The 13906-nt window shown below is 37.0% G+C and overlaps 1 protein-coding gene across 2 annotated transcripts in view; it reads right to left on the reverse strand.

Annotated features, from left to right (window-relative positions):
* The window catches only part of DPP10 (dipeptidyl peptidase like 10), a gene marked incomplete at both ends in the record, with an annotated part of 1446555 nt that extends 1438940 nt beyond the window's left edge, over positions 1 to 7615 (reverse strand). For both annotated transcript variants that reach the window (XM_080918333.1, XM_080918332.1), the window contains one exon: positions 7556 to 7615. In XM_080918333.1, the coding sequence (XP_080774459.1) occupies positions 7556 to 7615 (60 nt within the window). The remainder of the gene's footprint in view (positions 1 to 7555) is intronic.
* Positions 7616 to 13906: the final 6291 nt, after the last annotated feature.

Below are 13906 nucleotides of genomic sequence, written 5' to 3' on the forward strand. Positions count from 1 at the left end.
ATGTGCACTAGTGCTGGTAAGTGCATACTATATTAAAAATAGAATAGTGTTCACTCTTGGGAAGATGAGGACTGACAGGGAAGAAAAGAAAGAAGAATATAAGAAATTAACAGAGATGAATATGAGTACAGTACAATGAGACAATGTGGGGAAATACCATAATGAACTCCTTATTTTATAACCTAACTAGGAGAAAAAAAGTTTTAAGGGGGGAAACTTGTTCGTTACACTGTCTGCCTACCTTGGCTCATGGTAACCTAATATTACAAAGTGTGATGATCAGATGACCCCCCCCCCAAATTATATCAAAATCTGTTGAAAGCCAAATAAGACATCTGTAGGCAGGTCTTTGAGACATTTGATATGACTTTATGGCATAGTGTGAGAATCCCAATTGTTTCTTATTATTATTTTTTAATATTCTCCAAGACAATATTAGCTTGTCCTAGAACTTATAGACATTAAGATTTCTATAGTAACCAACCATCATATATTCAAAGCCTGCTGTGTGGAAAGTCTGGTGTCAAAGAATTTCTAAAATGCATGAGAATTTGGCTCTCAGAGAGCTCTTGCTATTTATGATTTGATGGAACATTCTAAAACTTCCATGCATCTCTGATACCCAAGGATGGAGAGTTTTTACCAGGAGACCAAAGCCCAAAAATATATTATTGTGGAGACCTTTTAATTGGTGTTTTTGAAATTTCATTGTGCCTCAGAATCATCTGCAAGACTACAACTTGTTCAATAGGTTTAGCTAGAATCTGGAGAGGTTTTTTTTTTTTTTTTTTTTTTTTTTTTTTTTTTTTTTTTTTTTTTTTAATTTACCCTTATTTAATGTGTATATGTGGTTTGGCTGCACACACGCATGGGCACTACTTGCCTTCAGTGCCTGTGAAGGTAAGAGGACACCTGATCCTCTGGAACTGTAATTACATAATGTTGTGTGTGTGTGGATGTGCAATAAGGTCTTGGCTTATTAAGGCACCCACAATGACATCTCAGGTAAGCTTTTGGTTTTAGGGTTTTTTGGTTTTTTTTTTTTTTTTTTTTTTTGGTTTTGTTGTTGGATTTTTTTTTTTTTTTTTTTTATTTTAAATCACCATCAATGTCTCAAGTTGAGATTGGGAGATGGCTCAGTGGCTAAGTACACCTAATGTTTTTTCAGTTTCCTCTTTCGGTCTCTGTAGCACCAAAACACACACACACACACACACACACACACACACACACACACACACACAAAATCACAGTCTAAAAAATTAAAATGCAATATCCCTACTAACTTACCAAAACAAAAATTTCTAGACAATTACTAAAGCACTAATTTTCAAAACAGAAGATAAATTACTATCTCTTAACATTCAACAACATCTTGCATGAGAAAGCTTCTTCAAATATAAAGCTGTCAGTCAAACATAAATATCAGAAGAGATTTTTGTTAGGAAAATCTATAAAAACGAATATAAAAGTGGTCATTCGTAAGTATCCTTTTCACTATAAGAATAATAATAAAGCTTCTAATTATTTCTTTTAAAACAGTTGAATTTATAGCCCTCAAAAATAAAATTGTGCTATAAATGTTTAAGTTTTAAATACTATATAATAAATTTAAAATGCAAATCGGTATAAATTTGTCATTAGTGGGTTTTCTAACCTATGATCTTTGTCGTGCTCTGGACAGACTCTTTCCACATTAAAGTGATGAGCATGCTATATTAGTATAATTAAACAAGGCAGACTGTTTCTAGCAATGAGGTAAATGGGCATACAACAGTCTCTGTCTCTGGTTTATGTGACAACTCTCCTTTGTCTTGTCCCATTGAATACTGCTTAGCCAGGTGGCTCATTCCAAAAAAAAAAAAAAAAAAAAAAAAAAAAGAAAAAAAAAAAAAAAGAAAAACCCTGTAATATCTGTAGCGCTCAGACATATTCCATATCACAGTAGAGTCAGCATGTGTTTGCATAAATGGTAAACCATCACAATACAATATAGGCACATTGTATGTCTAATCTTTACATTTATGATTTCAGACGATTTTAACTTAAATTACTCATACATGTTTTATATCATGGTAACACAAGTTTTCTTTACATACTCTTAAAGTTATGAATTCTTGTGGATATCATTAGTGTATATAATTTTGAGATATTGCTAAAGTCTAAATTATAGTATTAGCTCATGGATCATGTCAAATTGATATGAGCCCATTCTGTAGTTTAGAGAATTGAGTTGACAGCTGGTGAGACACTGGTGGAACAATTACATACCAATCTGACTATTACAGTCAGTAATCATTGTCATATTAGAAAATACTTGTTTCTTAGGGGCCAGAGAGGCAGTGCAGAGATTAAAGTATTGTGCTTAAAATTCAACAACAGCGGTTTGGGATCTGCAACTCACATAAGGGTGGAATGGGAGACCTGAACCCACTGTACAGAGGTATCCACTGACCTCCATGTGCATGATATGCGTACTCCTCTGCTCACTCTCTATGTAAATAATAATTATTATAATTATAATAAACTTTAGTTCCATGACAACTATATGCTCATGGCCCTGAAGACTATAGAAAACACATTGTGGTAAGATTTTTATTCTCCATCCATGCGTATTTTTTAATTGAATTTATTTTACATGGACACACAATACTGACACATGACACTTTTTGACAGTGTGACTGGGATGAAAAGGTTAGCTCCTCTAGCCAGGTGTTTTGTCCTGCTTACTTGTCCCAGTACCTGGAGAGACTGACTTAGAAGTCCTAAGCAGTGGCAGTGAAAGAAAGGGCATTAATCAGAGCTTCTATGTAACCATCAAGTGCAATTACTACAAACACACTGTGTTAGCTTAAGGTGCACTCTGAGGCTCTTAAGACCCAAAAGACTCTTTCTGAAAAGGCTTCATACTAGTAGCTATTTTGTCTTGACAAGTAAGAAAACAAAATTTTATTTCACTTTTTAATGTTTGTTTGTTTGAGGGAGTGTGCACCATACGTATGGCACCATGTGCATGTAGAGTTCAGAGGACAACTTGCAGGGATTTGTTCTTTCTTTCTACTATGTGTATTCTGGGAATAGATTTCTAGTTGTTAGCAAACACTTTTATCTTTCAAGCCAATTCACTGACCCAAACAGAATTTATAGACTCTTCAATGTGAAATTTGGAAGCTCGGTATGAATTTGGTAAAAATAAACAGGGTAGTTCAAGAAAGGGAGAATATTCGTAGATGACTGGCTATGAGAGTGTTCTAGAAAGGAAAAGGACTCTTTCATGCTGTACTTTAGAGTGTTCCTAATAAACTTTAGTACATATGATGTATCACTCAAGAATCACCAATTATAATTAATCTACTCAAAGTTTCTTACTTCAAGAACCAATCGTGGCTGCTCAGCAAGGTATGTGCTTCTCACCCCTGGCAACATGAGTTTCATCCCCAGAACTCAGGGGAAGGCAGAAGAGAGAACTAATTACACAAAGTTGTCTACTACTCCACACACATGTTGAGATATTGAGAGCATACACATGCATGAACGTAAACACACACACAATTTTTAAAACTTCTAACCTCAAAGAGAGACATAATACTTTTAATTTTCTCTTAGACACACCAGCCATGTTAAAATGTAAAAGATATTTACAAAATATAATCTGCAAATTTAAGAAACAAAGTGTTGGCCTAAGTAACAAAGTTTTGGGCTGGAGACCTGGCTCAGTAGATAAAGGCAATTACTGACTTTCTCAAGAACTCGACCTGGATTTACACTTGTCAGCAAACCAGCTCCAGGGAAACTGATGTGTCCTTTCCATCCCCACAGGCCCAGGAACACATGGTGGTATACACACATAAACATAAAGTCACTTGAAACAAAAATAAAATCTAAAGCATAAAAGGGGGATAGGGGTAAATTCAGCTGCCTTTCCCCTTAAAAGACAAACACTAAAAGGAAAGTTCTCATTGTAATCTCACAAGAAGTGTTTTCAAAGTAAACTTAAGATTGAACTAAGAGGATCCATTTACTTTCAAGACATCCTAGAAAAACCAAGGTAGTAAACACAATAGTATAACATAATTTTTCAGAAACCAAGTTCATAATTTTACCATGGTCAAAATTGCATTTCACCTTCTCAGTTTATGAAACTTTCTATTATAGACTGGAGCAGAAAGTCCTTTCCTTTTGTTTTAATTCATGGGAGCTAACTTGCTTGTAGGACATGGAATAATTTCAAGGAAAGCTTCTCTGAATTTTGCAGGTCCTGCATTGAAAAGTGGTTTATGAATGTGTTCCCCATAGCACTCCATCAAAAACATGGAAACATGCCTGGACCTTGATTTCACTGTTTCTGCTCATTTTTTCTTACCAATCTTGATTGTAAGAACTAGTTGGCTGTAGTGTGTCACAAAACCTGTGTCAAAGAATGGGTGCAAGGGCTGGAGAGATGTTCAGAACTTAAGAGTAATTGATAATTTTGCAGAGGACCTGTGTTTGATTCATACCACTCACACCAAGTGACTCATAATCTCTGGTAACTCCAGGGCCAAAGAATCTGGTATACTTTCTTTTTCTCTATGAAAACTCACACACATATGCAAACAAACATACACAGGTACAAATGCATGCACGTCAACAAAAATAAAAAGCAGAGGAAACTGACAGAATTGGACAATAGCCAAAATATAAAAAGTGAATGTCAAACAGCCCAAATGATGCTTTCAACCATTCCAACTCCTTGCCATCCCTACTTCCCCGGATCTTCCACAAACATAACCACAAATAGCTTTCTCTGGCAACAGCAGCTGAGTTTGACCATCTGCAGACCTTGTAACTCTTCAAGCTGAGTGCACAGGAAACACACACACACCTTTCCTTGTGGTTTTGTATTTGGAGTTTTTACCTGTCTTTAGTTGATATATTCCTATTGCCCATCCTTTTTATCATTAATTGTACAGGAGACAATGGGTAGCTATCATTTCCTGTACTGACAAACAGGAGGAACTCCCTAGAGCATTATTGCACTCTGGATATGTGAGAAAAGCCCTTGAAACTTTTAGAATATCTTTCGATAATAGAGCAAAATACAATTTTTTCAGAATCTGTGTAATTTCAGAGTCCTAAACTGGGTGGTGATTATCACCAGGCCAGTACGCTTCCACCAAAACACTTGAGTTAGAGTTGTCAGATAAGTTTAATAAGGAGGAGATTAGCATTAAACAATAAAAAAATGACACTAAGTTTCCAAAAGTTCAAAGAATGTTTTAATCTCCAGTACACCATAGCTTTCTAAAAGCCCTCCCAATCTTAGGTGTTTTTTTTTTCCTTCCTTAGGTTGTTATTGCATTTTGCTCCTTGGCTAATGCATTACCTAAATATAGACAGCCATTTTTAGTATAAATTCCAAAAGCCATAAATGTTTCATAATTGAGGACATAATTCGAAGTAAGAGAGCTTTTTCCACTCATCCCTTTTTATGGTTGCAAATTGGAAAATACTCAAGTAATTACTCCCTTAATAGTTCAGCACTGGCAACTCTACTTTATGAACCTCACAAGCATCTTTGCCCACCCCCAGGGCAGTATAGGGGATTACAGAAAAGAAAAAAAAAACTTGTACAATTAACCAAGTCATCCAGCACTCTGATGCAAGATGTGTTCATTAAGCCATTAATAAAATGCACTACTAAGTGGTTGGTCATCTAGTTTTTAACGATGCTTTTGCATTTCAGTTCAATGGCTGCAGTTCGGGTAGAAACCCAACATCTGCAAGATCAGCAAGCTGAAGAAAAGCCCTGATTCTAGAAACATTTTCTTTCCTGCTCCACAGTTTGTCTGAGAGCACTCAATGCCCGAAAACTAATAAGGGAAGTGATTTTTGAATCTCAGAAAGTACAATGCATTTGTGTCTACCCAATAAAAAGAAAAGCAAATGAAATGTTTGATTCCTATGACCTCAAAGGCATAAGCAGAAAGCCACTAGTCATTTTATAGCTTCTAGACAAAGGTAGCTTAGACAGTTTGTAATTCTCCCCCCCCCCATTCAGACTCCAACACTTATTTAATACTAGAGTTTATATATCACAATGCAGAATGTCATATGTTTTATTTCTTGGCATTGCTCCATGGTGGTATGCTTATATAATTGACGAATGTAAGGATCTTGTATGCAAAGAATAATTTAAACCCTAAAGCTTAATGTTTCCTTTCTAAACTTGGACATGTTACAGAAAATCCAACACTGACAAAATATTCAGCCTTGGCCATTATAGGGAGTGTAAATTATCTGAATTTGAACTCTATGTGACTTCAGTTAACCCATTTTGTTTATATGACTTCAGTTAACCGCCTCTGTTTATATGTGATGAGAGTCTAATTATACACTGTTGACTGCATCCTGGAGACCTCTGTTTCTTTAAAACATAACTGCAGATAAATAGAGTAAAATATTCAGTCTATGGTCTATTTATTGCTAAAAGTCACCAAGAAAGGGCAGGCAAGTTCATGAAAAAGAGATATTGTTGAAAATTAGATTGCTCTTGTAATTACAGTCAATGCAGCATTGTCAATGGCCAGATATAGAAATGAAAAAGGACCTGTAAATCCTAAAAAGTCAGACTTCTTGGATTCTAGCACCTTAGTCAAAGGTGTGTACCTGTGAATCACACGTGGCAGTAACAGAGATGGCCTGTAAGGTTATCATTGTATTTGTGAAAGACCTTGAGAGGCAGCCACCACTAAGTCGAAAGATACCAACTAACCATTCAAATACAATCCAGGTCAAACCCAGCAAGACAGGGAACATTGATCACTCACATCATACTATTCTGAGTCCCATGGGTAGCCATGTGTATGACACTATGAACTAGAACAGAAAACAAAATCCTGAACTTCCTAACTAACTTTTGGGTATTTTTGTCAGAAAGAAAAATCTTCAACTTTATTTCAGCTCATTTATTATTGTTATCATTATCATCCAAGGACTGGACTTAAAAACTTAGGTCCTGTCATTCTCCTGGTGCGAAGTCAGATGGTAGTGCCCATAAGAGGGTGTATTTACCCTCTCTAGGGTCATTTGCACCTCACTAGTATGACTTCAGTACAACCAGCAGTTTAATGGTAATAAGAGGAAATTCACTTTTCACAAACTCTAAAGCACACATGATGAGAAGATGCAGTGTTCAGATTTAGAGCCAATGCCATGTTTCCTGTGTCAAGCAGCTCACAAATTCATCTCCGGTTTCCTCAGGAAAAACAACACACATAGAAACTCTTCTAGACACTCACTGAAGTTTATTCCTGAAACATGCCATAAACAGATTCTCAGCTAAAGAATAAAAATGCAGTTATCGGTATAAAAGAAGCATCCGTGGAAACTACTGTCTCCAGTCTACATACATGAGCAAACAGAGCCACTTTCCTAAAATCAAGCCTTCAAAGGAAACTCAAACCAACTGGGTATTCTCCACCAGCAGTCCCGGCTGAACCAGTGCCTACAAGCAATTTAGATGCACGAAGACACCTGTGCAGAATCAGAGCACAGCAACAAAACCAGATCCTACCTTGATGGTTTTGGAAGGCTGACACTTGATGTGATGGGACACGCTGGCCGTTTGGTTCATATTTCAGGACCCTGGACAGTGCACGATCCACAGGCAGAGTTCCAAGCCTAACCACAGATTAAGTCTCCCCTACTGGACTTGAGCAAGGGGCTGCTGCTGTTGCTGCTCCCTCTGCTGCTTCTGTTGCTGCTGCTGTCTTACTCTGCAGGCTGAAACGCTGTCAGGCTGAAGGGATCCGCAGCTCACTTAGCCCTAAATAAAGCATTTACTTGGTTCATCATTCTCAGAGCTCTTGGCAATATGGGATAGAAAGCCGACTGTTTAAATTCACTTGCACGGTATCTTTTCAGTACTGAGTTGTGACAGATCTACAGTGCAGCCAATAGTCTTGGCTCTCATGCTCATTTCAAAGGGACGAATACCAGGAAATATACAGAGATCAATTGCAGTAGAACAGTTTAAAGGGCCACTCTCTCAACAACCCTCATATTACCAGGTTATACATATTCTGCAGTACAAAAATAATTCTCTCTCCTTCCTCTCTCTTGCTCTCTTTGATGGTTTTTGCAATAAGTCATTATTAACTTAATAATAAATTTTATCTATTTCTTCTTAGTACTATCTATCAAAACAGTCATAAATTATGTGAAAGACCTGTTGACAGTGGTCAGATTTTAAGGCTTTTCATCTGTATGGTGAGATACTTGCATTTCCTATGGATATTTAAGCTACTGGTCTTTCTGTAAGCTGCGGAAAGCTAAAGGTACACATGAAGTTTTACAAACAGTATAATTGTTGTATATTTCACCATACCTTAAAATTTCTTCTGATTTTCTTGTCAGCAATAGACATGATTCAGATCACTTTTTGAGAGAGAGAGAGAGAGAGAGAGAGAGAGAGAGAGAGAGAGAGAGAGAGAGAAACTGTGACAGACTACTAGTCAGTCACATATAGTCACTTAATTCAAATGTCATTGTAGGAAAATAAATCATTACTATTTTCTTGGTGGGGAAAACTCTCTCCTCACTCTGTGGACAGCACTGAGTAGGGTGGGTACTCCCATATACACACTGAGGTTCAAGGAAGCTTGAGAAAGTATGTGGCTGGGTCCACATGGGGCACAGTGCAAGTGCAGGAATTAGAGGACACTCATGAGAGTCACTTCTCCTCTGCCACCACATAGTCCCCAGAGATTGAACTCATGGTCTTAGACATGGCAGTAAGAGCTTTTACCCACTCACTCACCTTCCTGACCTGAAGGGCAACACTTTTTTGTTAATCAGAAATATATCCTGCTGCTGAAATACTACATTTGAACTGTGTGTTACTTTATGACAGCCCATAATGTTATGAAAATAATACAAGAAGTAATAAATTAATAAATTTGGTAAAATGCTTAGATATAAAAATGCTTATGTAAGCACCCATTTCCTCTTCTAAAACGTAAGGATGTTTCAAACACCCTAGGGAATAGTCTGCATATATCTGAAGATGTCTGATACCATGGAGATTGATTGATAGCACAACATTTTAAACAAATGAAGAAAAACCCTGATTTAAAAAACATGGAAACAAGGGGCTGGAGAAATGGTTGAAAACATTAACAGTATTGGCTACTCTTCCAGATAACTAAGGTTAAATCCCCATCGCTCACATAGTCGCTCATAATTGTCTTTAACTCCAGTCCCAGTTCTTCTAATGCCCTCTCTTAGTTTATGTGGGCACCATAAACACAGGTGGTGCACAGACATGCATGCAGCCAAAACACTAATCGACACAAATAACACGAAAATAAAGATGTAGTGAGAGGCCTCAGCTTGTAAACACACCTATCATCAAGTCTGGGAACCTGAGCCCAATAGAAGAAGAGAAAAGGTTCTGAAACTTCGAATGCATGTCTTGACACATATGTGCTCATTCACATGCACATCCACCCAATAGAAAAATAATAACTATCTTAAACAGAAAAGAAACAGAATCAATAAGTTCCAGAGAAGTCAAGTTCGAAACATCATGTAGCCACACAGCATAGCACAACCAAAGCAACGACATATGTTGTGTAATGAGCTTTGCATGTATGAAGTGGGAGGGGTTTGCATGTGCCCATACATTTTTGTGCTTGTGAAGACCAGAGAGCAGCCTTGACATGCTGCAAGATTGTCCACTTGGATTTCTGAGATATATTCTGTCTTAGTGTGTGGACTATTGTTCTGAAAAAATACCATGGTAAAATGCTTTTCATAATATGTACATGTATCTCTGATTTTTTAAAATAAAGTTGCAAGGAAAAAAACAAAACAATCAAAAACAAGTTGGGGAGGAAAAGGTTTATTTGGTTTATGCTTACACATCCTTAGTTCATCACTGAAGGAATTTAGGACAGGAACTCAAACATGGTGGGAACCTGCAGTCAGGAGCTGCTAATACAGAAGCTATAGCAAGATGTAACTTATGAGCTTGCTACCCACAACTTCCTCAGCCTGGTTTTAATAGACCCCAGGGCCACCAGTCCAGGAATTGCACCCTGTACAAATGGGCTGAGCCCTCCCACATCAAGCACTAATTAGGAAAATGCTCTACAGTCTTGCTTACAGCCCAATCTTATAGAGTCGATTTATTTTAATTTGGGTTTTCTCCTCTAAGATTACTCTAACCTGGGTCAAGCTGACAAGAAACTATCCAGCATATGTTCTCTCACTGAGCTGGAACTTACCAATTAGACTAGGCTGGCTGGTCAATGAGCCTCAAAGATCTGTCATGGCTGACCCATTGTTGAATTCAATGTATATGCCACTGTGCCTACTTTTTATACGTGTTGTGGGAATTAAACTCAGATCCTTATGCCTACAAAGAAAGGATACAGCAATTAAGCCATCTCTCCAGATGTTCAAAGTTTATGTTTTTAAGCCACAACTATGGCTTATGTTCTCATTGAACTCCAATGCTTTAAACAATCCACACACCAAACAGGAATTCCCAGATAAAGCTTTAAGCATTTTATATTCTGAGATAAAGCAATCAACATATCCAAATTATACAATGAAGTGGAATAATATTTAGAAAAAAATGTATACATTTCACAAGTGTGTGTATATAAACACATTTATTTAAAATGAAGGCAGGGAAAATATTAATAAAGAAATTGGAAAACTTAAATAAACACAAGTAGAATCAGGGAAGTAAATAATAACAGTGTGGTAAGAAATAAACAGAGAAAACTATACAAAGGATGTAAGACAGTGAAGCTTTAAGTAAGCATTTCAGTGGGTAGTTAGCAGTTTCAACTAGCAGGACTGGTTCCACTCTCCCCTTTTAGATAGTCCTAACTACTATATATTTGTAAACCTTCCCAATTAAATTATGTATGTATTCTTCTTACAATAGAAGATGTTCTGTGCAGTGAAAAAAATGATCTACCATAGCCATACATTCTCTTTTAAGTATGGGTTTATTAAGCATATAGCAAGTCAAAATGAAGGAGTAAATATGGAGTTACAGGGAGGCAGAATACTACCATCAAGTGAATCTACAATATCCGACAGAGATGGCAGAATAGCCTGAATGAGAAAGCCAACAAAGGGGACATCATCAAATCGGAACTGAACATTACACAGCAGAAACTGACTGGGGAAGTTGATCTGATTTTCTGTTTTTTTTTTTTTAATTTAATTCTAAATTATAAAAAATTAAAATTAAAAGAATTTTAAAAATTAATAGTAATTTTATTTATTTATTTATTTATTTATTTATTTATTTATTTATCTTATTGGATACTCTGTGTATGTATGTTTAAAGTGTTATCCCCTTCACCCATCCTGCTCCCATCCACCACCCCTTCCACTTGCCTTCAGGCAGGTGCACTCCCTCCTAATCACCCTCTTCACCTCAGTGCCTTGGCATTTCCCTACATTGGAAAAATGTGCCCTCAATGGACCAAAGGCCTCTTCTCACTCTGATGACAGACACTTCTCTCTTCAGTTACATATGTAACTGTAGCCATTTGTTACTCAATGTGTGCTCAATGGTTGGCAATTTAGTCCATGGGAGTTTTGGACTTGCTTGGTTGATAACGTTGTTCTTCTCCTGAGGTTGCAACCCCTTTCGGCTCCTTCAATTCTTTCTCTAGCACCTTCATTCAGGTCTCCGTGTTCAGTTCGATAGGGTTCCTCTTTCTCCACATCCTCGCCAGCATCTACTGTCATCTGAGTTTTTGATCTTGACCATTCTGACTGGTGTTAGGTTGAATCTCATGGTTGTTTTGACTTGCATTTCTATTATGACTAGGGATGTTGAACATTCCTGATGATTCTTTAAGTGCTTCTTGGCCATTTGGTATTCCTCATTTGACAATTCTCTGTTTAGTTCTGTACCCCATTTTTAATAGAATTGTTTGATTCTCTGGAGTCTAATTTCTTGAGTTCTTTGTGTATATAGGATATTAGCCCTTTATCAGATGTAGGATTGGTAAAGATTCTTTTCTAATCTGTTGGCTACGATTTTATCTTCTTGACAGCATCCTTAGTCTTAAAGAAACTTTGCAATAATGAGGTCACATTTGTATATTCTTGATCTTAGGGCATAAGCCATTGGTGTTCTGTTCAGGAAATTTTCCCCTGTGTCTATGTGTTCTAAGCTCTTCCCCGGTTTCTATTCTAATAGTTTCAGTATACCTGGTTATATGTGGAGGTCTTTCATCCATTTTCACTTGAGCTTTGTACAAGGAGATAAAAAAATCAATTTGCATTCTTCTGCATGCTGACTGCCAGTTGAACCAACTCCAACTTTCTCTCCCTGGATGGACTGCCTGCTGTCTTTCCTTATATTTTAAGACACAAGAAAAACAATAGTAACTCATTGGAAGTAGTTTTTGCCTCTAATTGTTCTCTGGGGCATGATTGTTATACTTTTGAATTTCTTTCTTCTTCTTCCTATTACACACACCAGGCCTAACCTGACCCAGAACAGGATTTTAAGGGACACTTGACATAAATACATTTGAGTCAGAGACAGGGGGAAATCTGATGACTCCCAAAGTCAGATTTTCAATGTCCTGTGAAGAATACATATTGAGCACAGGAGACTTTGCCTGTATAATGCATATTACAGAAGGACAAAGGGCTGGCTGCTAGACTTGAGACTAAGTTTCCTCATCTATATCAAAGAATCCATAACATGGAAATAACTAAGACTCAGGCACCACAGACACTTCATAACTGTCACAAAGCATATAGGTTTCAAGTGGTAGCTACTGTCATCACAGGAAACTACTTATTTCTTTACTTTTTTTGTCAACTTGACACAGCACAGAGACACCTGAAAATTCTCTCTATTGAGCTGCTTCCCAGATCTGTTTGGCCTGTGAGCCTTTCTGTAAGGGGATTGTCTGGATTGTTAATTGTGTAGGTGAGTCCAAATTGCTGTGGATGACACCATTTCTAGGCATGCAATCCTTAGCTGTATAAGAAAGTGAGAGAGGCACAAAAAATCTTAACCTAAACAAGTGGGAAAGTACGTGATGCAGGACGCCGCATTCCTCCAATATTTCTGCTTCCATATCCTACCTGACTCCTGCCATAATGTTCCTCAGTTACAGTCTATCCTATAAGCTAAAGTAATCTTCCTTTCCCTCTGTTTATTTTGCTATATCACAGTCAAAAAAATAGAACACATATCTTCAATAGCTCTTCAAATCTACGTTCTGTCTCTAGATAACTCGAGAATTTAAGAGACATGGCATCACTGCCAGAAATTGTGAGTGGGCAGAGTGAATGTAGAGTCCCTGTCTGATGTTAGACTTAGAAAATAAAATAGAGAAAATTCACATATAAAAAGTGTTGGGGAAAACAGCAAGACGTTTCCTTGGTGAAGGAGAGAACTGATATCCACAAGTTGTTCCCTGAGCTGCGCATTCGTGCATACACACACACACACACACACACACACACACACACACATACATACACATACACACACATACATACACATACACACACACACACACATACATACACATACACACACATCATGCCACCCATATGCAAGCCCATGTGTACATACATACAAAGGCACACACATGTATATACATACACACACAAATATAATAAAAAATTTTTGAAGAATATGGTATGCATCAGAATTTCCTTTCCACATCAATTGCCTCTTATTATATCAAACTCATAATCTCAAGTAAAAACATAATCACGGAGATGAAAAATTGACCCAACTCTCAGTTTGGAGAAATACTTTTCTGATAGTTATCATTTCATAGGTTGATAAAATAGAAGCCACAATAATTTTAAGAAATTTCTATTTAAAACACATATAGATTTTTCTACAATTTTATAAAAATCT

The sequence above is a fragment of the Micromys minutus genome, assembly GCF_963924665.1.
Source record: "Micromys minutus genome assembly, chromosome: 6".
Classification (NCBI taxonomy): Eukaryota; Metazoa; Chordata; class Mammalia; order Rodentia; family Muridae; genus Micromys; species Micromys minutus.